We start from the raw sequence: 21891 nt of genomic DNA on the forward strand, positions 1-21891 counted from the left end.
GATTTATCTTATCATTATTAATAGAAGCAGAATGTATCAGAATGCAGCTGATGGTGTGTTTAAAACATACAACCAGACACAGGACGTGTTCTGATTGGTGATCCCAGACCTAAACCAGCAAACTGGGCCCTTCACCCATTTAAAGTTCAACAATATTTTTGAGATGGTTCCAGGTCAAAGACCTTTAACAGACAGAAATGAAACCTGGAGCTTCAGCTGTCTGGCGTGAAGCTTTATGGGGAACCAGCTCCTGGATGGTTGTTAGCTTTAGACCACTCTGTCCAAACATCTCCTACCACACCTGACCAGGAGGAGATGGGATCTCCACTCAGCTGGTGAAACCAAAGTTCTATACCAATATCCAATTAATAGAATTTTTGTGAATTTTATTTTAACTGGTAGATTACATTTTTGTCTGGTATTTCTGGGTGCCAATTTTTATCAGGATTTGAAAATGAATATTACTGAAACCGTTCCAGCTTCACATCTCTGCAGCTTTTCCTTGGAAATAGTTCAGTTTTTACTTTGACTTAAACCAAAATAAATTTCCCCTGATAACAACTTTAAGCTTCTATTTAAATAAGGTTTTCACCACCTCATTTGTACTCTTAACAGTATTTATACAGTATTTAATGACATAATAATAACCACACAGCGGCTCGGGATGGGGGGGCATTCCTCTCCCACCCCCAACCTACCACCCTTTATGATGGCATCTGGTTCCATCCCTGCAGACCTGATCCCTCAGGAACTAACTTTTCCTCCGCTGTCTCCAGAGCGCATTTCACTGCGCACTCTCCCCGCAAACCGCGCACACCTCCCGCGCCGCAGCGCTCCGCACGCCCGCCTCTCTGCGCAGAGCCGCGGCAGAAGCGAAGCTCCGTCTCCGGACACGGTCACACGGGGACAGGTGAGTCCAAGCGTCCACCCTCCGCGGCGCTTCAGTCTCCTCTTCCTCTTTCTCCCGAACCGATCGTTGGTTTCGCGGTGGGACCGGACGGACAGCCGCTGTCCTGGGTGATGTAGCGCAGCGCGGGGCGGACGGTCAAAACGCGCACTGAGGTAACTTCTCGTTCACCTGAGCGGCTTCACATGATCCTGTTATTAATTGAAATTCTTGAGTGATAGAAGGTGTGATTGGGTGCGTGATTGGTTGGACTGGGAGGACTGGGTGATCAAATTGGAATCGTCCCTTTTTGCCTCCCAAATCACTTTATAATATTTAATAGACAGTTTTCATAGACAGACATTTCTATATCCCCCCCCCCCCATATTTACTCCCAGAGAGTCTTGAAACAAGTCTGATCAGTTTGTTGCTGGTTTCACTGGACCTGTGTGTGGCGTTCAGGTGTGTGGGATAAAGCAGGTTCACACAAATTATGTCATCAATAACTGTCACAACCTGGAGCTCTGGATGTCTCGCAGCTCCTGCAGGTTTATGTTGAGGTTTATGTTCCAGGATTGTAAAGACATGTGAATGTAGGATGTAAGTGAAAAACAGAAGTTTGGAGTCAAACTAATAAATCAGGTTTGTGATGGTTTCAACCAGAACCTCTCTCTTCCTGTGATTCCAGCAATAAGCTTCTTTTTCAGTTTTACATGTAAATATTTTCTTTCTAATGTCTTAAGGATGTTAACATTATTCCATTCATTTATTTAATGGAAGTGTTTGATTAGCTCGTCCAATGAGAGATGGAGGAAGTCATATTTTTACCAAACTGTCTTTTGTCTGTAGAAAGTTTCTGCACAGATTCTGATGAAATTGTGTGTGGAGGTGGATTCGGTTCAGGATTGTTGATTCTAAATGAGTTTTTCCACTTCATTTAACATTATTAGAGAGATGAGATCTACTTCTGAAAAATATCAGAAAAAGTGTCATCTCTAAGGGAGTTTAAGTACTGGTATAATATCTGCATTCATGTTACTGTGAGTTTTGTGGTCATTGTTCGAGGTTTGCTATTTTGAGGCAACAGAAACTGATTGAACTTTGACCTCCAGAACTCTGCTCTAAAGTCAGTGCTGTATAATATTTACTGCAGCATCGGATGCGCGTACATTCTGATGTCATCACTTTTTTCATCCAACCAACTGGGGCGGCAGTGGCTCAGTAGTAGAGCGGGCGATTAAGGGGGTCGTCCAATGTTCCAAGATCGACGGTTCGATTCCCGCTCCCGCCCAAAAATACACCAAGTGTGAGCTGACAGTGGGAGGTGTCAGCTCACCTCCGGAGCACTGCCGAGGCGCCCTTGAGCAAGGCGCCATCCTCTTCACAAGTTGCTCATTTGGGCGCTCTATAACGGGGTTGCCCACCACTCTACCTCCCATTGCATGCTTACAGGCCCCCTGTGTGTGACTGATGAACTAACATGCTAGAGTGTGCATTCTTAATTTCCCTTCTGAGATTATAACAGTAAATAAAAATAATAAAAAAATAAAAAAAATTTCGAGGCTCCTTCCTCCGACGTCGCATGTAGCCTGTAGGTGGTGGGATCTGCTTTGATGGAAACGGTTTCACTGTATGAACCTGGACTGTGTGGATGAGCCATATAAGAGATTACACACACACAGGGGTGTGTGTGTAATCTTCTTGCTCCAGCTCCTCCTCCTCTTCTCCCTCAGTTAAATATGTCGGACTTTGCTCCTTTGGAGTCCAGTGACTTGTTGATGAGGCGTATAGGATGGGGAGACAGTCGAGGCTGGGGGTCTCACCAGTGCTACAGGTGGGACACACCTGGATCCTTGAGGGAACGGGACAAACCGTGTGCCCGGTGATCAAACTGTGTCACTGAGATGCTGTAAAGTTCCTTGTTCAACATTTTTCACATATGACATCCAGTGTGAGTGTCCGGGTTTGTCAGGCAGCACTTAGTGTCACAGAACAGACAGACTGATAGGACCGAGGCGCCGCCACATCTGGCGGCGATGACTGCGCCTCATTGGAGGGTGAACCCCCTCCCTGTGTGTGATGATCACTACTTGTTTGTTCATTTGTTCCTACAGAAACCCATTTCTGAACAAAAGCATTAAAATTAGACATGATAAAAGCCAAAGTCACAAGATGTTCTCTTCTGATGAAAGAGCCCATCATTTCCATTTAGGCTCTGATGATTTCTCAACAATATTTCTATGCATGATCCATTTACCAAAGCAACAAGCACAATGCTGGCGTTGCAGTACTTCATGAATCTTATCTGCTTATTGGTTCCTCATCGTAACGTCACTCTTTAAACTTCATCATTTCATTCGGTGTTGCTGTCTGGTTTTCATCCCAGCGTTGATCCACATGTAGAGATGAATGTCTGTTCCTGTTGTAGTCAGACTGTTTGCTTTTTCTGCTCAGTTTATTTGCTTCCACGTCTGACAGAAAACCACTAATAGTGCTGATAAAGAAGCTCAGGGAGTTTTCACATGGGAAACAGCCTGGAGGGAAATTCTAGCAGTGTGGAACCTCTGACATGGAGGTTATTTCCACCTGTGTTTGGTTGTTGGTTTTTGGATTCACACAAAAGCTGAACAGATTTTCACTAAACTCTGAGGAGAAGGAAAAAAAAGACATTGTCAGATCTGGATAAAGTTTGTGGTGATAAAGTTTAGTGTAAGTCTAATGGCACGTGCCCATCTAGTCATAAAAACTATAATTTTAATTATTCTTAAATGTATTGTATTAGGAAATTACCCTTCAGCAAGAGCTGAGTATATAAAGGAATAAGCATCCTATTTTACATTATTAAAACAAGAACATGTTTCACCATTAAACAGCAAAACACAATTACTGGATACCAATTAATGCAATGGTGCATTTCTAGAAAATAGATGTTTTTGCGACTCTTTCGAGGAATGACATTAGCTCAGTCTGCAGGAGGCGATTACCAGCGTAAGACAATAATCCTACAGGCAGCAGAGAGACTGTTCCACTTTAAACTCCCTGTAGCCTGAGGGATTTAAAAAAAACAGCAATTAGTAGACGGGGTGGTAACATCCGCACCTCAGGTTTTATGCTTTTTTTCTTAAAATCTGACCGAGGAAGCAAGCATTAAAGTATTTTTGTAGTCTGGTTTGGAATTGAAAGTATGTTCATATGGACACAGGAGGTAGTTTAAACAAATTCTAATTCTATGGCGGATGTGGAGCAACAGAAGGTCTGCTGTGCACATCTCCTGTGCACATCGAGGTGATACTGAACCTCCGTCCGCCATAATAGCTGCCCACAGCTGGGTCAAGTGTACATGAACATTCAAATGAATAGACGATGCGATGCAGGTGGATAAAATAAGTACAATTTTTAATGTGCACGCTGTTAAGGTAGCTGATAGAGACAAGCTGCACTGATTATTTGAGTCTTCCGATGAGCTGATGGGGTGGACAGATGGTTGCAGAAGCTTTCAGCTAGGGTCGGTCACCCTCGAAGACACCTTTTCCTGCAGATGTTATTAGAATCTGGACACTTTGTAGCCAATCTCCTTTAAGCTGCTGTGGCGCAGCTGGAAGTTGTGGGATCAGATGTGTTTGTTTGTCTTGAGATAACAGCAGATTTGATGAAGTTCTGTGTCGGGTTGGATCCTGGGCTGAGGAAGAGTTTACGAAATGTGGAGGTGAATCCAGGTTTGATTGTGGATTCTGGATCATTTTTGACCTTCCTCAGCCTTGTGTTTGGATCGTACAGCCGCTGATGACATGTCTGTTCTTGCTCATTCTATTGGCTTGAGGACACGTCTCAAACAGCTGGTTCAGGTTCTTCCTGCTGGCCGGTGTCACAGCATCTATTTAAACACCTGACATGAACAGAAGTTGTTCGTCAGCATGAAACCAACAGGTTTGTGGAGTGAGGAGAGCTTTCCTGAAGAGTCCCTCATGTTTAATATACACAGTAAAGATCCAGATCTAGAGTAATATAAGTCTGCATCCTCTTTAAATCCTCATTCATCATCAGGAAGTGCATCACTTGATACGAGTTAACATCTAATTACAATATGAACCAGCCATCACTTTGGCGTGCTAACTCACCTACAGGATGAGAACAGACATAATAAACATTCGTCTAATAGGAAAGCAGCTAATGGTTTCCAGTGAGTCCTCAGAGGTGTTTTGTTCATCGGAGCTAAAAGCTTGTCAAAGAGTAATGATTTAACCTGACTGAGGTAATGAGATGCCATTAAACTAGGATGATAGAGAAAAAAAGATGTGCATTGTTATGTAAAAGCAACCTCAGGGAATTTTTTTTTTTTTGTCTACAGAAAATAATTGATTTTTTTTAGCTTTACAAGTTAAAATGTTACAGCGTTCAGTTAGAAGAAAGTGTGACATTTTAAACTAGTCTTTATTTTAAGAAGCCAAACCAAACTACCTTTAACAGGAAGAAAACCTCCGAGCAGGCCCTGGTTAGATTAGAGAGAAACTCAGGATGAGTGGGAGAAGCTCAGTGCATTATGGGAAATCCAACGGCAACCTAAACTTGTAGCAGCACAGCTGAGGAAGCAAGCCTTAGTTATAAAATTGATCAAAAAGAGTTGTTAGCATCCTTAGACACAAGTACCCTTAGAGTGCAACATTCTACTTTGGTCACATGTTACAATGAAGCATTAAATAAATAAAACACTCAATTATTATAGCTCTCATTTAGTGTCTTGATGTGTTTTTACCTTTTCCACCAATTTATTTTGACATATTATTAATGACAATCCAAATTATATACAACTGAGCAGTCAAAATGACTGCTATGGTCGTTCTAGTAGTTGCAGAATTCTGGAAGACTGAGTATTAAAGGACAACTCCTTTGTGTTTTACTTTGCACCCAAATGATGCCTTCTTTGTGGAATGTATTGAAACACATGTCCACCATTTAGAAGGAGCTCAGCCAGCAGCAGTGAAAACCTATCTGTACACATAGGCCACCTTTTAATACAAAGGACAGGTTTTCACTCAGGTTGCGCAGAACTGCAAGTAAGTGCTTTTCAGTGTGAGTACAGAAGCCTTGGATCTCTAGTGTCAGCATGCAGATACGGACGCACGCTTGCTTTTCATGGAAAGGTCTGTGAGGCCAGTCGTTGGCGAGGCAGTGGCGAGGTCAGTCCACAGGAAACTATTTGACTTTTATTAAAATTGAAAGGAAAAAAACTGCATGAGCTTTTATATCATAGCATCCAACACCAACAGTCCAGTGTGAGGAACACACCGGCAGCGTGACTCACTCGCCTGCTGGGCTTCGTTCAATGACGACAAGGAGTGTGTCAGCTTGAAATGACAACATTTCAGCAGTCTCAGCGCCGCTATTCAGACGCACCGCGGTCAAGCCTTTTCATTTCACCTGCTTTCATTTCATGCTGTTACACCTAAAATGTCCTCGTTTACCAAATCAACATTCACGATGTGTATATTTATATATATATATACATATATACACACACACACACACACACACACACACACACACACACACACACACACACACACACACACACACACACACACACACACTAACACACACACACACACATATATATATATAAACACACACATATACATATATATATATATATGTCTGTATGTGTATATATATATAAACACACACAGACATATGTATATATATATATATATACACACACATTCTGTTTATATCCTCTCAGGATTGTATTTTCAATGCCCAATCATGCAGCCTGCAGAGGTCCTGAGGGGGTCGAAGGACATCAAACCATAGAATAAATTATTTTCACGATGATTCCATCCAAATTTAACACAACAACAGAAGGTTCCTTTTCCTATTTTATGATATTAAAAAAAATAGCATGTAGATTAGCCGATTGTTGATAAGTACGCTTGCTTGATGTCAATTCCTATTATAAACATGCCATTGTTACCCCCTTCCCTTGCTCTCTTGAATTGTATAAGTGTAATAATTATATACTTATTATAATTACATAATTTATGAACTCTGTCTTTAAAAAAAAAGCAGTGAAGCCATTGTTCAAAATGTAACACCTGAGTTACGACAGGTTCATAAACCTTTATCTCACGACAGGAAGGACAGACCTGCACCTGAACATCCACCCATCACGTTCTAACAAACTGCATGCTTGTTCTCTCTGGCTATGGAGTGGCGCTGAGCCAATATCCAGTGTATAATTAAAACCCAGCAGACGTCTTTTGGACAAGGAGAGTCACACTGAACAGAAACTAATGGGAGCCGACAGATTGGATTTGCTTCCTTCTTCATTCCCTTCATGGCCCGTATGAATCTCTGAGATAAATGGTGTCGGATTTTTCGGCGGGAATAATTAATTTTATTCCAAATCAAAAGATTTCTCAGATCACTTATGACTGCCCAGAAGTTGTTTTTTTAATTACAATAGGAGGTTTTGTTTCTTCAAACCAAGCTACTTTGAAGGGTATTGATCAGTTCTACATCAGTTCTTTTCATTTAAATCTGTATTTAGTGGGTTTCTGCCTGCATTGCTCTGCTGCACAGGCTTAGAACAGGATTTTATCCAAGGATGATGTTGATTGTTCAAACTACCCACAACAAACACAAAGCTGCAGTCATGTTGACTTTAGTTTCGCTGACTGACAGGAGGAACTGGTGGAAATAAACCAACAAACCAGTGAGAGCATTCATTTGTTCCATCAGTTAACAGAATAGAGGAGCACACAAATGTGCTTTACATTTGATTTAAATGTTAGCATTAGTATCTGTATTTCTTTTTACTTCATTTTACCAATAATAGTAACACTGTTCTACTTAGCAACAAGCTAACTGCTGGCTAAACTCAAAGAGATTTTTAGTTTGTCTGAATGTTGAGGATGTACTGTGTATAATGTACCTTAAATATTGCAGTATTAATTTTCTGTGGTTGTGACATCACAACATGATGATGTTTCATTTTTTTCTTCGCATTTGGCTGAGTCGATGCTACAGTGGTGAATCGCTGCCCTCTACTGGTTATTCATGATCCTTCAGTTCGATCTGCTTGTTATTCGGTCTAATATTGAGCTGATATCAGTTTCTTCCTGCTAGGCCAGTTGTCGGGTCAGGTTAAGTGTTCACAGTAAAAATCATTGTGTTGATTGACTGTTTCTCTAAAGGTTATCTGGAGACGAGTGAAATATCGACGTCCTTCCCCTCAGCCTTAATTAAATACCTCCCACCTGTCAGTCTACATAAAATGGTCCAGCCTTGACATAAACCCAACAAAATGCTATTTTAGGTGCTGACCATCACTGAGTTATGTAAAGTAACCAAGAAGAACTTGACATTTATCCACAAATAAAAATGGAAGACCTTTTTTTAAAATTAAAAGATATGGAGGATTATTGATGTGAAAAGATCTTAAAATAGCAACATGGTGGCTATTGGTTGTGCGCTTTTGATTTCAGAATGTAAATCAAGTTTTAGCAAATCAATTTGGAGACTTTTATTATGCTTTATGGAGAGATTTTACATTTCCAATGGAAAATACCACATGAAAACCTCAGAGCTCATGCACTTGCTCACTTGGGATGCGCGATAACGATTTCAGCTTAGATGCTAAATTAAGATTTTAGTTTAAAAAGGGTGTAAATAACATCTTGTCGTATCCTCTTGGGATGGTGGTGCTTATTGGAAAACAAACATGAAATGACACCATGCAGCTCAGACAGTATACAGATCTCCAGAAGAAGTCTTCTTTTTTTTATTTCAATGCACTGCAGTAACCTATAAAACGTTAAAAGTGATTCAATTTTTCAATCATATCTTTCTTTTGAAGAATGAGATCCAGCCATTGTCATGAGAATATGTGATAAGCTTGTCACGGTGCTTTTTGATAAACAATAGGAGGAATGTTCTACTTATTTATCGACTCGTCTGTAAGACTATGAGAGATGCAAATAGTTCCATATGGGTTTACAATCGGAATCAATGAATATTTGTCTGGGCCTGAACATCTCATAAATAAAAGAAGATGTTTATGAGTATGGAAGTGCTTCAGGTATATTACCTGTGTGTTTATATCTCAATAACTCTTTTACTGTTAAGATGCAGCTGTGAATAAATGCCTTGTGGATGCAGAGACAACAGGCGACATCAGTCTAAAGAGGAAAGTCATTCAGCCACTATTGTGTTTTAGATTTAATGACAAAGACTATTGATCAGCTGGATGGAGCGTCACCACCATTAATTCATCTCCATTCTGTTGCTTTTGGCTCAGCAGTGATGAAAGAAGCCCTGATGTGAATTTAAGGTTTCCTCTGCTGATGAAGTAAATCTGTGAAGGCTGACTCAGCTCTTTGTATATAAATGTGTCTCTGATGAGGGACAATATTCTGAAGGTTGAATCATTTAAAGACATTTGGGTTGAATGCAGGGAGATTTCAGCTGTAAGCTCAATATAATGCACTGTATAAATAATAAATTAAATGAGAAAAGAGGATTATAAGGGCGCTATCAGCTCAGCGGCTAGTCACATCTGCTGGATCAACAGCCAATCAGATTCCATTAGTCCCAACTCTGTCCTACCTTGACGTATTAAGATGATTAAGAAAGTTACCGTCATTATGGGATGGAAACTGGACTCCTTAGAGGAGGTGGTGGACAGGAAGACGTTGGGAAATCCTGACCAACAATCTAAAATAATCGAATCAATCAGAAGATCTCAGAAGGATTGAATCTCAATCCACAGCCTGATTTGTGGATCAATAAAGTGTGTGTGTGTTTGTTTCGTGTGCTGCATGTGATCGCTGCATCACCAGAAAGACGTCAGTTCCCCATCATGGCAACAAGCGAATTGAAGACCTGAGGTGAACATGAGATGTGACTGATCACATTCTGCTCCTGTGACAGACGACTTCAAGCAAACACAGGGACTCACAGACGGAAAAATAAAAATCTGCGTTGTCCTCCAGAACCATTTGCATACTAATTATGTTTATCTGTCAGCTGCTGGTGGAACTAAGCTGCGATGAGTACCTTACGGCTGCTGCTGGCAATTCTGACACGACACATTTTTAATGGTTTGTCATAAACAGCTCTCAGAACCAAACACGATCCAGATAAGGACTCCTCTTTTCAACGGATTTAAATCACAGACTCATTGTGAAACCAGATCAGGTTTCCGGCAGACCTCATTTAGATAAGACTCTGGAAACTTTGAAGTGTCGACAGAGGGGATGGGCATAACAAGAGGGGTTGTTGACGAGGCTCGTGTTTGCTTGTTTCCTGCCTGGTGGAATTTCACGAGATAGAAAGAGGAGAAAGAGGTTGTGTTTTTTACATGATTTTGTGAAGGAGGAATTAGCTTCTCTATCCTCTCACAGATCAGGCACATCATCCTGTTTCTTGTCGTCGTGATTGATAAAGATGCTGAAGGATGATAAAATCAGCGGTGAGATAAATCCTAATTGTGCATTTCCAGTTGGACATATTAAAATCCACTTGAATAATTCATGGGAGGTTCAGCTCATCGGAACACGAGTGGAATCCAATCGGAGGGAGACGTGTGAATGTGCTTTCGGCCTCCATGTGGAGCACGCTCCTGTTTTCCTCTTTGTGATTCGTCCTTGGATTCGTCCTTCTTCTATTTTTCGCTGGAGCCATCGTCTCGCACTCCCTCCTGGCTCCAGAGTCATCTTGTGAAGTTATTCTCCCTCGAACTGAAAACACTTGACGTCCTTTCAGGCATTAAATCACAACACTCCTCTCTTTCTTTCCTTAGCAGAAAGCAAACTATGATATAGTTTAAACCAAACTGGATTAAATGTTAGTCCCATCTGGATGCCCCAGATCCAAAAAACTTTGGAGTTATTTTTATCTCTACGGCTTGAAGAATCACACCAACCAGAAAATGAAACCGCTGCCACTCTTTGGTCTCTGTACTGATTAATGTATGTATGTATGTATGTATGTATGTATGTATGTATGTATGTATGTATGTATGTATGTATGTATGTATGTATGTATGTATGTTTGTATGTATGTATGTATGTATGTATGTATGTATGTATGTATGTATGTATGTATGTATGTATGTATGTATGTATTTATTTATCTATTTATCTATTTATCTATTTATCTATTTATTTATTTAATGTATTTATTTATTAATGACTATTAATGTTTAACATGGTGACAGCAGCACACATGCGTTAAATATTCTTTACCTGCACAAATACTTCAAGGCAACAATAAAACAACAAAAAGATTTCCTTCAAAGATCTCCAGAGGAAGAATTCTAAACTGCTGACGCTAGCATGTTTGGCTAAATTTAGAATTGCATCCAAAGCCAAGAAATATAATTATTAAATAAATGAATCATTTTGAGAGGTTTTCAGGTTGTGTTGCATACAGATATACTCAGACGGGTAAGTCTGAGGGAGCTGGCACTAGAAGATAATGTGTTAGGTTAGCATTAACTTAAGTTACACTAAACTCATACACTGAAAGAAAAATAAACCTTAATATAACTGAACGTGAGCATGTATAGCAACAGAAAAAAGAAAAAGAAGAGGTCAATCAAATAGCGATTGATCTCGGATTAACTTGACTGTTTTATTGAACCTTCAGAAAAACAGACGAACTGGATCTCTTATAAAAATATAATGAGCTACATAAGGAAGTGGAGGTTGAAGCCAGTTTTTTTTTTTTTTTACATCTTTTCATTACTTTGTAGTGAAGCTTTATAAAAATTGGTAAATTGATCAACCATGGAAGGTAAACTATAAATTTTTTATTGGCTCAGAGATATTGAAATTACTTTTGGGTGACATGTTGGGCAGGTGTGATTAAATATTTATGGGAGTGAGAGTGGATTTTAATTAAAGGGGAAATATGAACCCCACCCAGGTGCTTCATCCTATAAACCTGTAGTCTGCAGGGATAGGCTCCAGCAACCCCCGTGACCCACAAAGTCAAGTCCCATATCTGACACCTCTCTGGACATTCAGAGGAGAAATCTGATCAGGAATTTTTGCAAGGGTAGGATTAATGAAATGTGATGTTATTATAATAAATCTGTTTTTATTTCCTTCTTTGTTCAAAATTGAATATCATTTTATGTGGATGATGTCAGATTATTTTATCAACAAGGCAAATGTCCGTCGTTTTTGTTGAAGGTAGGTCTGATCCACTAAACCAAGTAGAGGACACATGATGAAAGTGAAGTATCACAGCTTAGGTTGTGTTTAGTGAGCTAATATGAGTCTGTGTTCATCATCATTAAGAGTGGAAGCGTTCAGTCGGGGGCCTCCTGGCTTGTCTTAGTGAGAACTATCCTGTAGACGTTTATGGTGACCTGTTCTACTTGCGCAAACATTAACTGTCTTTTCTTTGACAGGTTTGTTCTATAACACAACACAATGTCCTTGAATGTCTTTGAGGGCTGTTTTGAATTCATTTCAGATGGATGCTTGCTTTCATGTTCACAGGTTTGCACTCCAGATCCCATCCCAGTGAATTTTGATACTCTGATGTTTCTTCATCACTGCTTGAGTTCACCTTTGCACACAAACACAAATGAATATCTGAAAACCATTTCCGTTCTCCGTGCCAAGACTTCACTTTTGTTTACATCTTAAATTTAGGCAAAGGAAAGGAGAGCTTTGTGATGAAGTGAAAGAAGCAGCAACCTGAAAATGAAATACAAAGAATTTCATACCGTTTGTTGAACCCCAGCTGTGCAAAAGATTTGTTTTGTTGAGCCCATTTCAACTTTTTGAGTAATCCAGAAAATTCAACATGAAGAACTTAAAATAAAACTTTCCTCATGTATCCTACATGCTTTAGAGATCTACACTCCACTTGACCTGGAGATCATTACCTTTATTGAACAGACCATTCATAATAATTACTTGCTTATACTGTCTTTTTACTTTCCTCTCATTCCCTACTGTCTGTCGGTTTTTGCCTCGTTGTGTCTCCCAACAGAAATCCAACCAAACTTAATGTTCTGTTCATCAAATGCTAATTTAACTGCACTTGTTTCATTACTTCTCTGCTCAACTTTATACTCTGGAGAAATCAAGAGACGCAAAAAACGAAGAATATCACAATTGTAATTGTAATTGCAAATGATCACATCAGCAGGATGAAAACTAGCTGATGGATTTGGGTGAAACTTATCGTAAGGTTTAAACATTTGGCAGGAAAGATCTTACATTTTAAAGTCAATTCCGGATTTATTTATTTTAAAGCTTTCTGGACCATTCTTATCAGTTGCTCTTGAACTCCTTGATGAATCACTGAACGATTTGTATGCTACTGTTGGATCTTGGTGCAGTTTTGTAGCCTGAACTCCTTTTCTAGTATTATAAATAAATGTAAACAGGACATCAGTCTATTTATGAGCAGTTTTACATCGATTGACACAGACTTCCCATGTACGTTTTTTTGAAAGTCGGTTTGATTATATTTTCCTTCGCAGCTCCGTCCATCCCTCTGCTGAATGTCAGAATGGGAAAAAAATGCTTCAGTTACAGCAAACAGCAGATTTTACGCTGCAAATCCACCGTTGGAGGAAGCTTTTTTGTCCTGCGTGGAGATGAATCAAAATCCCTGATCAAATCCCTGCAGCACCTGTGGAGGAGAAGATGTTGCATCACACCTGCTTTTAGTTTAAACTGATGCACAGTTGTGCTCATTCGGATCAATAGACATAGTCACAGGACCTGAATGTGTTTGCATGCCTGTGCAGTGTAGACGTCATGGTCGGTGGAGAGTATTTTTGTAAGCGTTTTCACACACGAGTGAATGGTGCCGGTGAGTCATTGTGCATGTGCACCAACACCTGCGAGTGTGTTTCATTCTCTGGTAGCTCCGTCGCTCAGCGCCCAGAAATAAAAAAGGTGTTGGAGGAGAAAGGAGCTCCGAGATGGAGAGCTCTCCTGTGACTGCAGCCTGGTTCTACACGTGTTTGTGTGTGTTTTGTATGTATGCGTATTTGGATGTATCCACGTCCATGTAGGTTCATATTCCCTGTGGGTTTTATCCATGTTCTTGTGTGTTTTTGATGAAGATGCTTTAATCAGTGATGGTTTCAGCAGATGGAGAAATCTGCACCCTAATCAAATAGTTCAGCTGGAGCCTGGAGGAGGAATCACACCTCAGAGTGAATCACGTAGATGGATGTAATTGATTCCGCACCAGAGCGTGATGTTTAGCGTGTTTACACCATTACATGTATTAATGCCCACGCATGTTCAGGGGTAGTTTGAGTGTAGTTTGTGCAATGGTGGAGGATCCTATGGGGTTTCAATATCCAGCAAATGAAAATATAGACCTTATTTACATATTACGATGCATCTCATTGCTAATCGTCAAAATCATTCTTGAACTTGTGGCTTCTGGGGGTTGATTTATGGTAAAACCTGCTGGACTGATTCCCACTGAAGTGAAGGATGGGGGGCATCAATGATCAATGTGGCTTCAAATACAGATGCAGATGCAGACTTTTCTTCTCTATTCACCCCTACCGTGCACCGTTTGTTAGCATTACTAGTATGGCTTTATGTTATATAGATTTTGTGAATTACTTTGAGTTCCCTTAATTATGTCAAAAAATAGTTTTCCTTCGAGCTGACATGTGTTGGGCTCATCATGGTGGAGGTGTTCACATAAAGGGGATTCATGCTGTGATGATTCTGAAACACCACGCACATGTTCTGGTTTCACACGGGTCCCCAGAGGAAGCTGTGCTGGTATTTTTGGTTCTCATTTCTCCCGTCTGCCGTCTTTCCAGATGACGGTTAAACGATCAGAGGCTTTGATGCAAGTGGTCTCTTGAGGCTGATTTTATATTTTCTATTTGAAGATACAAAACTCAAAAACAGTTCATTATGATACACACACACACACACACACACACATACACACACGCACGCACGCACGCACGCACACACACACACACACACACACGCACAGACTGAGTGCCTCCCTGGTGATTCGGGCTGCATAATGCGACATCAAACCAACAATAGATTATGTTAATGAGTGATGGTGGGTGACTGAGTTCAGTAGAGGGAAGGGAAACATGAGAGTGACAGCAGAAGGTGTTAATGGACTCATTTTATTTCTCATCGTTTTCCCTCATCCTTCCTGATTCTCATGTAGTTTTTTTGTCCTTTGCAGGGAAAAGCTGAGCCGATCCACCGGGATGCTCCTATTTATGGGAGGAGAAGACATCTATATTTGAGTCTTTGCTCACATTTACAAAACAAACAGCAGCGCCGGTCTGGGCTGTTTTGGGGAAGCCTTCTTTGGACCTGCTGACCCCTGACCCCTGAAACACTGTCCCCCCTTGCATCACCCCTTCCCTCCCCCTCTCCTCTCCCTACCATGTCCAATGACAGCAGGTTCCTCAGCGTCTGGGAGGCCTCCAACTGGGCCGACACCCCTCAGTGCCCGCCCTCGGTGGGCGGGGCCACGTTTCTGATTGTAGCGTACAGTGCCGTCATCGCCATCGGATTGCTGGGCAACGCCGGCCTGGTGTTCATCATCGCCAGGCAACAGGAGCTGCGAAACGTCACCAACATCCTGATCGCCAACCTGTCGTGCTCTGACATCCTCATGTGTGTGGTGTGTCTCCCCGTCACCGTTATTTACACGCTGATGGACCGCTGGGTGCTGGGAGAAGCCCTGTGTAAGGTCAGTGTGTGTCATTTAGTTTGGTATTAGTGGTGGATTAGGTCCCCCTTTGAAAATACGATGGTTGGTCTCAAAGGTTTTCTATAATTTAAATTTAATCCTCATTTATTAGACGATGTCACAAAGTTGTCGATACCTGGCTGAAGGTTTCCTTCGAGGGTTTACCGTTCTAACTGCTCACATGCTACAGGGGATCAGAAACCTTTGGCGAGGTGTTTCCTCAGGTCAGACATGCTAATGTTAGCTACATTATCAGACCGTCAGGCTAAAGACCTCCATTCATCCTCTGTGAGAAGTCTGGGAAAAGACCTGAACTACTGTACAAGTGATTCATAAACTCCAGATCAGTCAATCATAAAAGCGTTGTGACACCCCACCCAGATTATCCAAACTGATAATCTCAGGCTGAGCAAATAACGTGCAGCCGCGCCCTGTGGGGTGTGACCCGTAGGGTTAGGGTTAGGGTTTTAGGGCTGGGTGCCAGGTAAACAGTACCTGGGCATGACTCCTCCTGGTACTGCAGACTTATCTTTATAAATATGCACCCCCCGTCTCTCCATCAGGTGACCCCCTTCGTTCAGTGCATGTCAGTGACCGTCTCCATCTTCTCCCTGGTGCTCATTGCCCTGGAGCGCCACCAGCTGATCCTCCACCCCACCGGATGGTCTCCTGCCGCCGGACACTCCTACCTGGCCGTAGGGCTGACGTGGCTGGTGGCGTGCTTCATCTCTCTGCCCTTCCTGTCCTTCAACATCCTCACCAATGACCCCTTCCAGAACATCAGCCTGCCGGCCAACCCGTTCAGGTGAGCTCATGCATCTGTTAAACGAAGTCCATCCACAATAGTTTGTGTAATCCTGACAACCTCCGGGGCGACGGTCATGAAGTGACACTTTTTCTGCAAAGTCTACAGATGAAAGAAAGTTCAGGTGGATTTCTGAGACGCCTTGAAGCCACAGGGTTTTCTGGTCTCCATAGTTACATGAAAACTGTTAGCCTTACCTAATGAAATTCACAAAATCCAGATTTGCACCAAAACATGACCAAAATTGTGCTGAACTAGCTGATGAACATGGACGAGAACGTGACGTCCTGTCAGCAGGTTAATGCAAATGAAGATCAATGATGTCTCATATTTAGCTCATAATCCTCCTGCTTTGGCTTGATAATGAAAAATAAATTCAGTCTTTGTTCCTTGTCTTCTTTTATGGTTTAAATAATCACAGTTTTTTTGGTCCTGATGCACCAGATTGAAAATGTTTGCCGTTGTGATTCATCTGCTGAACACAAGGCCTTTTATTCCACGTCCCTTCAAATATGGAGCACAGAACATTTGTAGTGCTTTACAGAGTGTTTCATCATCACTCATGCGTTTTCATTGTGGCGCTCGCAGACTCATTTCAGCCGTGACACGGCCATCGCCCCTGGATTCCGAAACTTATTTGTCTGTCCATGATGGGTAACGTGAATGAATCTGCCAGATGAGCACATGGTTGGGAATCTCAGAGCAGGTTGAATTTAGAATTGAGCAAAGAAATAGTTGATTATACTACAAAGATGTGAAGTTATCCATGAGTTATCTATAATACAAAAAAATTAAAAATTATGCAACTTTAAACAAGTGGATAATATTGGTAATCAGAAAGACCGTTTGGAGTTTTGAATAAATGCTTTGGGTTTGGAAGTTAAGAGACTGTAAGTTGGGGCGTTGGTGAGGTGAATAATCTCCTGAGTGAGGAGAACTGAAACTAGAACACAAGGTGATTCCTCTTAATTCGAACAACAAGCAGCAGCTTCATCAATAAAAGGTGATTACACTAGAGCTGAACATTTTGTTCTTGTCACTGTTGGTTAAACAGCTCCAGGAAAGCTAAAGAGTTTGTCATATATTAGAAATAATATGAGGGAACATAAAGCTTGGAACAAGTGTAACAACATAAAAACTGTCTGAGAAGAAATATCCGGTCATGAGGTAGCAGATACTCTCCGGTCCTGAAGAAAATCTGACAATCTACTTTTAATCACATGGGCCAAAGATGTCACGCTTGTATTTATCAGTAGATTTCCACAAAATCTATAGGACTACAGGATTTAAGTGAAACCTGATGGATGGAAGCAGCGTGAGTCGGATGAGAAACCCTTAGATTATAAAAACAGACGTTTATTATCTGGGAATTATATCCTGCTTTCTTCTGCGTTGTTATTCCATGAATATTATGGAGGGATAGTATAATACTACTGCAGTGTTATCACTAATGTGGTAAGATGATGTGATAAGTGGCATCAAAATGACTGCAGAATATCATTTACACTAACAGAAGAAATGTACTGCATATGATTAATGAAAATTCTCTTATGTATTAATATAATGCATGTAAATGTATAGTGAGTGAATATTTCACCTCCTATCTGATCTCAGGGACCATCTGATCTGCATGGAGCTGTGGCCGTCCGATAAGCACCGTCTGGCCTACACCACCTCGCTGCTGCTGTTCCAGTACTGCCTCCCTCTGCTGCTGGTGCTCCTCTGCTACCTCCGAATCTTCCTGCGCCTCAAGCGACGCAGGTCAACACAGCGACACCCTCATTTTCTTAAAAGCCTGACATCACAAGCTTTCGCCATCTGCTTATGACATCAAGATGACACTGATTGGATCTGAAGTCGTGAATGCCAACACTTTAATAAATTGTCACGTATTTCTCACCGGTCTCAGGAAATATTGGATTTGAAGACGCACAAAAGTCAAGTTTGTGTTGTGCAAGATCAATAATATTTCTGCACAAAATTATAGTAATCAGAACTCAGGAGCTCCAGATGGCGTGATGCCTGTTGATGATATGTTGAGGGGGTATATGCATGAGATTCTGGCGATGGTTAACAGATGTAACATTAGTCTGACAGCAATTTTGTGTTGAGGTCTCAAAAACAGTCAACAGTCAGTGTTGTGTTACAGTGTTATTTTTTTTAATTTCTCCTGCTTTTTGCTGCAAACAATCTGAGACATAAGCTATTATTCATGCATTGGGCTCATTGACTTTTGCAGGAGTCTATTTATACGTTGAATGCCTGTGCCTGAGGTCTGGTGTGATATTTCAGAGCGCCACCTGACAATAGGCGTCATGCTGTTTTGTGCAGGGACATGATGGAGCGCAGCAGGAGGACTCGCGGAGCCCAGAGGATTAACGTGATGCTGTTAGCCATCGTCATCGCGTTCGCTCTTTGCTGGCTGCCGCTGAACGTCTTCAACACCCTGTTTGACTGGCACCACCAGGCTCTGCCAGACTGCCAGCACGACGCCATCTTCTCCGCGTGCCACTTAACGGCGATGGCCTCCACCTGCATCAACCCCGTGGTGTACGGCTTCCTCAACAGCAACTTCCAGAGGGAGCTGAGGGCAACGCTGCAGCGATGCCAGTGTGGAAACCGTGCGGCGGAGAGCTATGAGAGCTTCCCTCTGTCCACTGTGGGCAGCGAGGGCATGACAAAGGCCACCTCCCTCAACAGGATGGGGTCGGTGAACGTTCACTCCCCCCGGACCGAGATGAGCTCAGCGATACTGGCAAAGAGAATACCAGCAAACACATAAATCAGTGTTTGAGACTGCTGGGAAGTAGACACACTTTAACTTCCTGTTCTTCCAGAGTGAAGCAATTTGTTTCACCAGAGCTGAAGGTCAGCTAATGTAGCCTCATATCTGGAAAATGACACGGGAAACCACAAAATGTCATCTCACTGGACTTTGTTGAAGGAACCAGAGGGAATGCTAACATTCCCTCTGGTTCCCTGTAGATGGAGAAAGATTTACAGTCAAAATTCATTGTTTTGTTTTTTTACCCAGCTAATTAACATTAGCTCAACGCAGCTACAGTCAAGCTGAGTTGGGTTAAAGCATGTTTAAGAGTCTTGAATGTACATTTTGTTGGAAACATAAATCATGTCAGGCTAAAAAATTTGATGTTAAACACTGAAAATCACTTCAGATAACAGGTTGGATTAATTCTTTATTGTCTTGCTTGTTACAGATTTTTTTTTTTTCATTCGAGGTTGTTAAAATTAATAGTTAAAACAAAAACAAACCAAAACTTGTTTTGAGAGAGAAGTATACAGAAGCAGTTTATTTTTAACAAGCAATCACCGACTTTGTTGTTAAAGATTACAAATGGCAGACGTTACCAGATAAAGGCAGTTAAATGGCCAAATACCAGAGAACTGGTTAAATAATGTGTAATGACTGTAAAATGTCCATAGATACACTTCATTGGGACATAAATGACGTTGGGTTGAAATCCCGTGGCTAAAGCTGTCTTGTTATCATAAAAACATGGAAATAAAGGGACAGCCTTGTTTGCCTTTTGAAGAAAAGTTTTCTAAGTTTAGCATTGTATTAGATTGACAGAAAACATGAAAGTATTAATAAATGTAATCAAAATTTGGTGTAAGAAGCTAAAGAAAAACAGTGTTCTATCATAACCCACTTCAGATGCTAACTACTGTATAATCTTTACATTAATGTTTTATTGACAGTCTATTGAAATGTTGCTTGGCACATGAAGAACTTACTAACATTTACAGCTCATGTAAAACAGTCAAATATTAATTCCCTGCATTTTTACTTGCATATTTTTGTAAAAGACGATGAAGAAAATGAGGAAAACTGCCTCCTACAAATTAAATGTCCATAACCCAACAAATTAAATATAACTATAGTAATAGTATTTTATAGTGTGCTAGTTAGTAAGACATATCAAAGTAAATGTCTTCGTTTTTGTGTGTATTTTTGGAAAATTGCTATTTAACGATCCAATCTGACTCCATGCTGTCGATGTCTGTGCCCAAAGTAATGATGTAGTTATTGGCCAACATGACATTAACGGTAAGCGATAACAGGGTTATGGTAGCAGTTAAGTTGAAACAGATGGAATGCACTTTTAAATTAATTTCTAGAGTTTTTGCTTGTGTTTCTTTCTTTATTTCGAAATGTAAACAAAATATTTTGAACGCATATAAATATTCGTTCTCTTCAAATGCTGGCTCCCTCTTTTTAAACCAGCTGTTGGGCTGTTTATAGACAATCGGTGAAATGTCATACGATGATGGAGAAGAAACTTTAAACATTATTGTCATCAGTTTGCTGACGTTTGTTTTATGTGTAACTTTGTAAATTGTAAATTTTATCATTATATTGAACTGTTGATCAGCATGCCTTAGTGAGCATTTAGGTGAAAGTAAAGGCTGCTTAAAATGACTATACAGTATAGCTTATTTATTATGAACTTTTTCATTACAGGCAGTGAACATGAATACATCATGAACATTTACAAACCTGATTGGTTTTTGTATCTTTAATGACTGAACTATAAACGTATTAACATCTATGTAGATGACACTCTGCCTTACGTTTCTGAACCAGATGTAGCAACAGTCCAAATGTTCAGAAGTTTCTGTAGAAGAATCAACAGACATTATAGAGATGCAGGTAAAAACCAAAGAGGAGGCTTATGGATGTAGTGAAAGAGGACATGAAGGTAGTTGGTGTGAGAGAAGAGGATGCAGAAGACAGGGTTAGATGGAGGCAGCTGATTCGCTGGGGCGACCCCTGAAGGGAGAAGCCGAAAGGAGAAGAAGGTTAAAAAAAAGAAGTCTTTACAGCGGTGGTCCCGACCTTTATGAAAATGTCATGTGATTGATTATTTATTAAATGATTGGCTGTTTGAAAGGACACTCCCTCATAAAAGGATGTAAACTACTTGCATACACATTTTGTGTTTTTTTCATAAGAATTATTTTCACTGCCTTATAAAATATTAAAATTGCTATCTTATGCATGATGTTATAGTCTCACATCTCACTATCTACACTATTTAAATTGTTCCAAAATACCAAAGATTATTCCAGATGATGTTGTGTCATTGTAATTTAATTTGAGCCAAAACCCAGTGAGGTGATGGGTGTGATGTTAAAACAAATGATAATGTCATCATTATTAAAATGGAATCTATTTCAGAGAAGTTTATGCCCATCAGTTATTGAAATATTTCAATATCCATCTCTGAAATGTGCTTATGAGTCTTTACATGAAAATATGCCACCATTTGTCCGCCTTTACGTTACTTCCCAGATAGTATAAATATAGCTTTAATGCCCAATTTCTAGATTTTTCTAATATTTTTTCTGTAGTTAGAAGAATTATTTTTGATTGTGTTAATCCTGCAAAAGTTGGAGGACTTCTTCATTGACCTTATTGTGAACATGTTTTTAAAACAAGACCATGGTTCAGGATTAAAGT

The 21891-nt window shown here is 40.6% G+C and overlaps 1 protein-coding gene across 1 annotated transcript; it reads left to right on the plus strand.

The window, feature by feature from the left end:
• Nucleotides 1-879: 879 nt before the first annotated feature.
• npy8ar (neuropeptide Y receptor Y8a) lies at nt 880-21478 on the plus strand. The gene is made up of 5 exons (XM_068334984.1): nt 880-910; nt 15089-15604; nt 16168-16409; nt 18024-18170; nt 18741-21478. Exons 2-5 carry the CDS (start codon nt 15296-15298, stop codon nt 19189-19191), a joined length of 1149 nt encoding a protein of 382 aa, XP_068191085.1. The 5' UTR covers nt 880-910; nt 15089-15295; the 3' UTR covers nt 19192-21478.
• Nucleotides 21479-21891: the final 413 nt, after the last annotated feature.

This window comes from Antennarius striatus, chromosome 15 (assembly GCF_040054535.1).
Source record: "Antennarius striatus isolate MH-2024 chromosome 15, ASM4005453v1, whole genome shotgun sequence".
Lineage (NCBI taxonomy): Eukaryota > Metazoa > Chordata > Actinopteri > Lophiiformes > Antennariidae > Antennarius > Antennarius striatus.

Bases quoted from the DNA above. Each gene is read 5' to 3' on its own strand.
- npy8ar (XM_068334984.1), top strand. From the start codon at position 15,296: ATGTCCAATGACAGCAGGTTCCTCAGCGTCTGGGAGGCCTCCAACTGG. The intron at 15,605-16,167 runs GTCAGTGTGTGT...TCTCTCCATCAG, and splicing joins TGGGAGAAGCCCTGTGTAAG to GTGACCCCCTTCGTTCAGTG. The intron at 16,410-18,023 runs GTGAGCTCATGC...ATCTGATCTCAG, and splicing joins CTGCCGGCCAACCCGTTCAG to GGACCATCTGATCTGCATGG.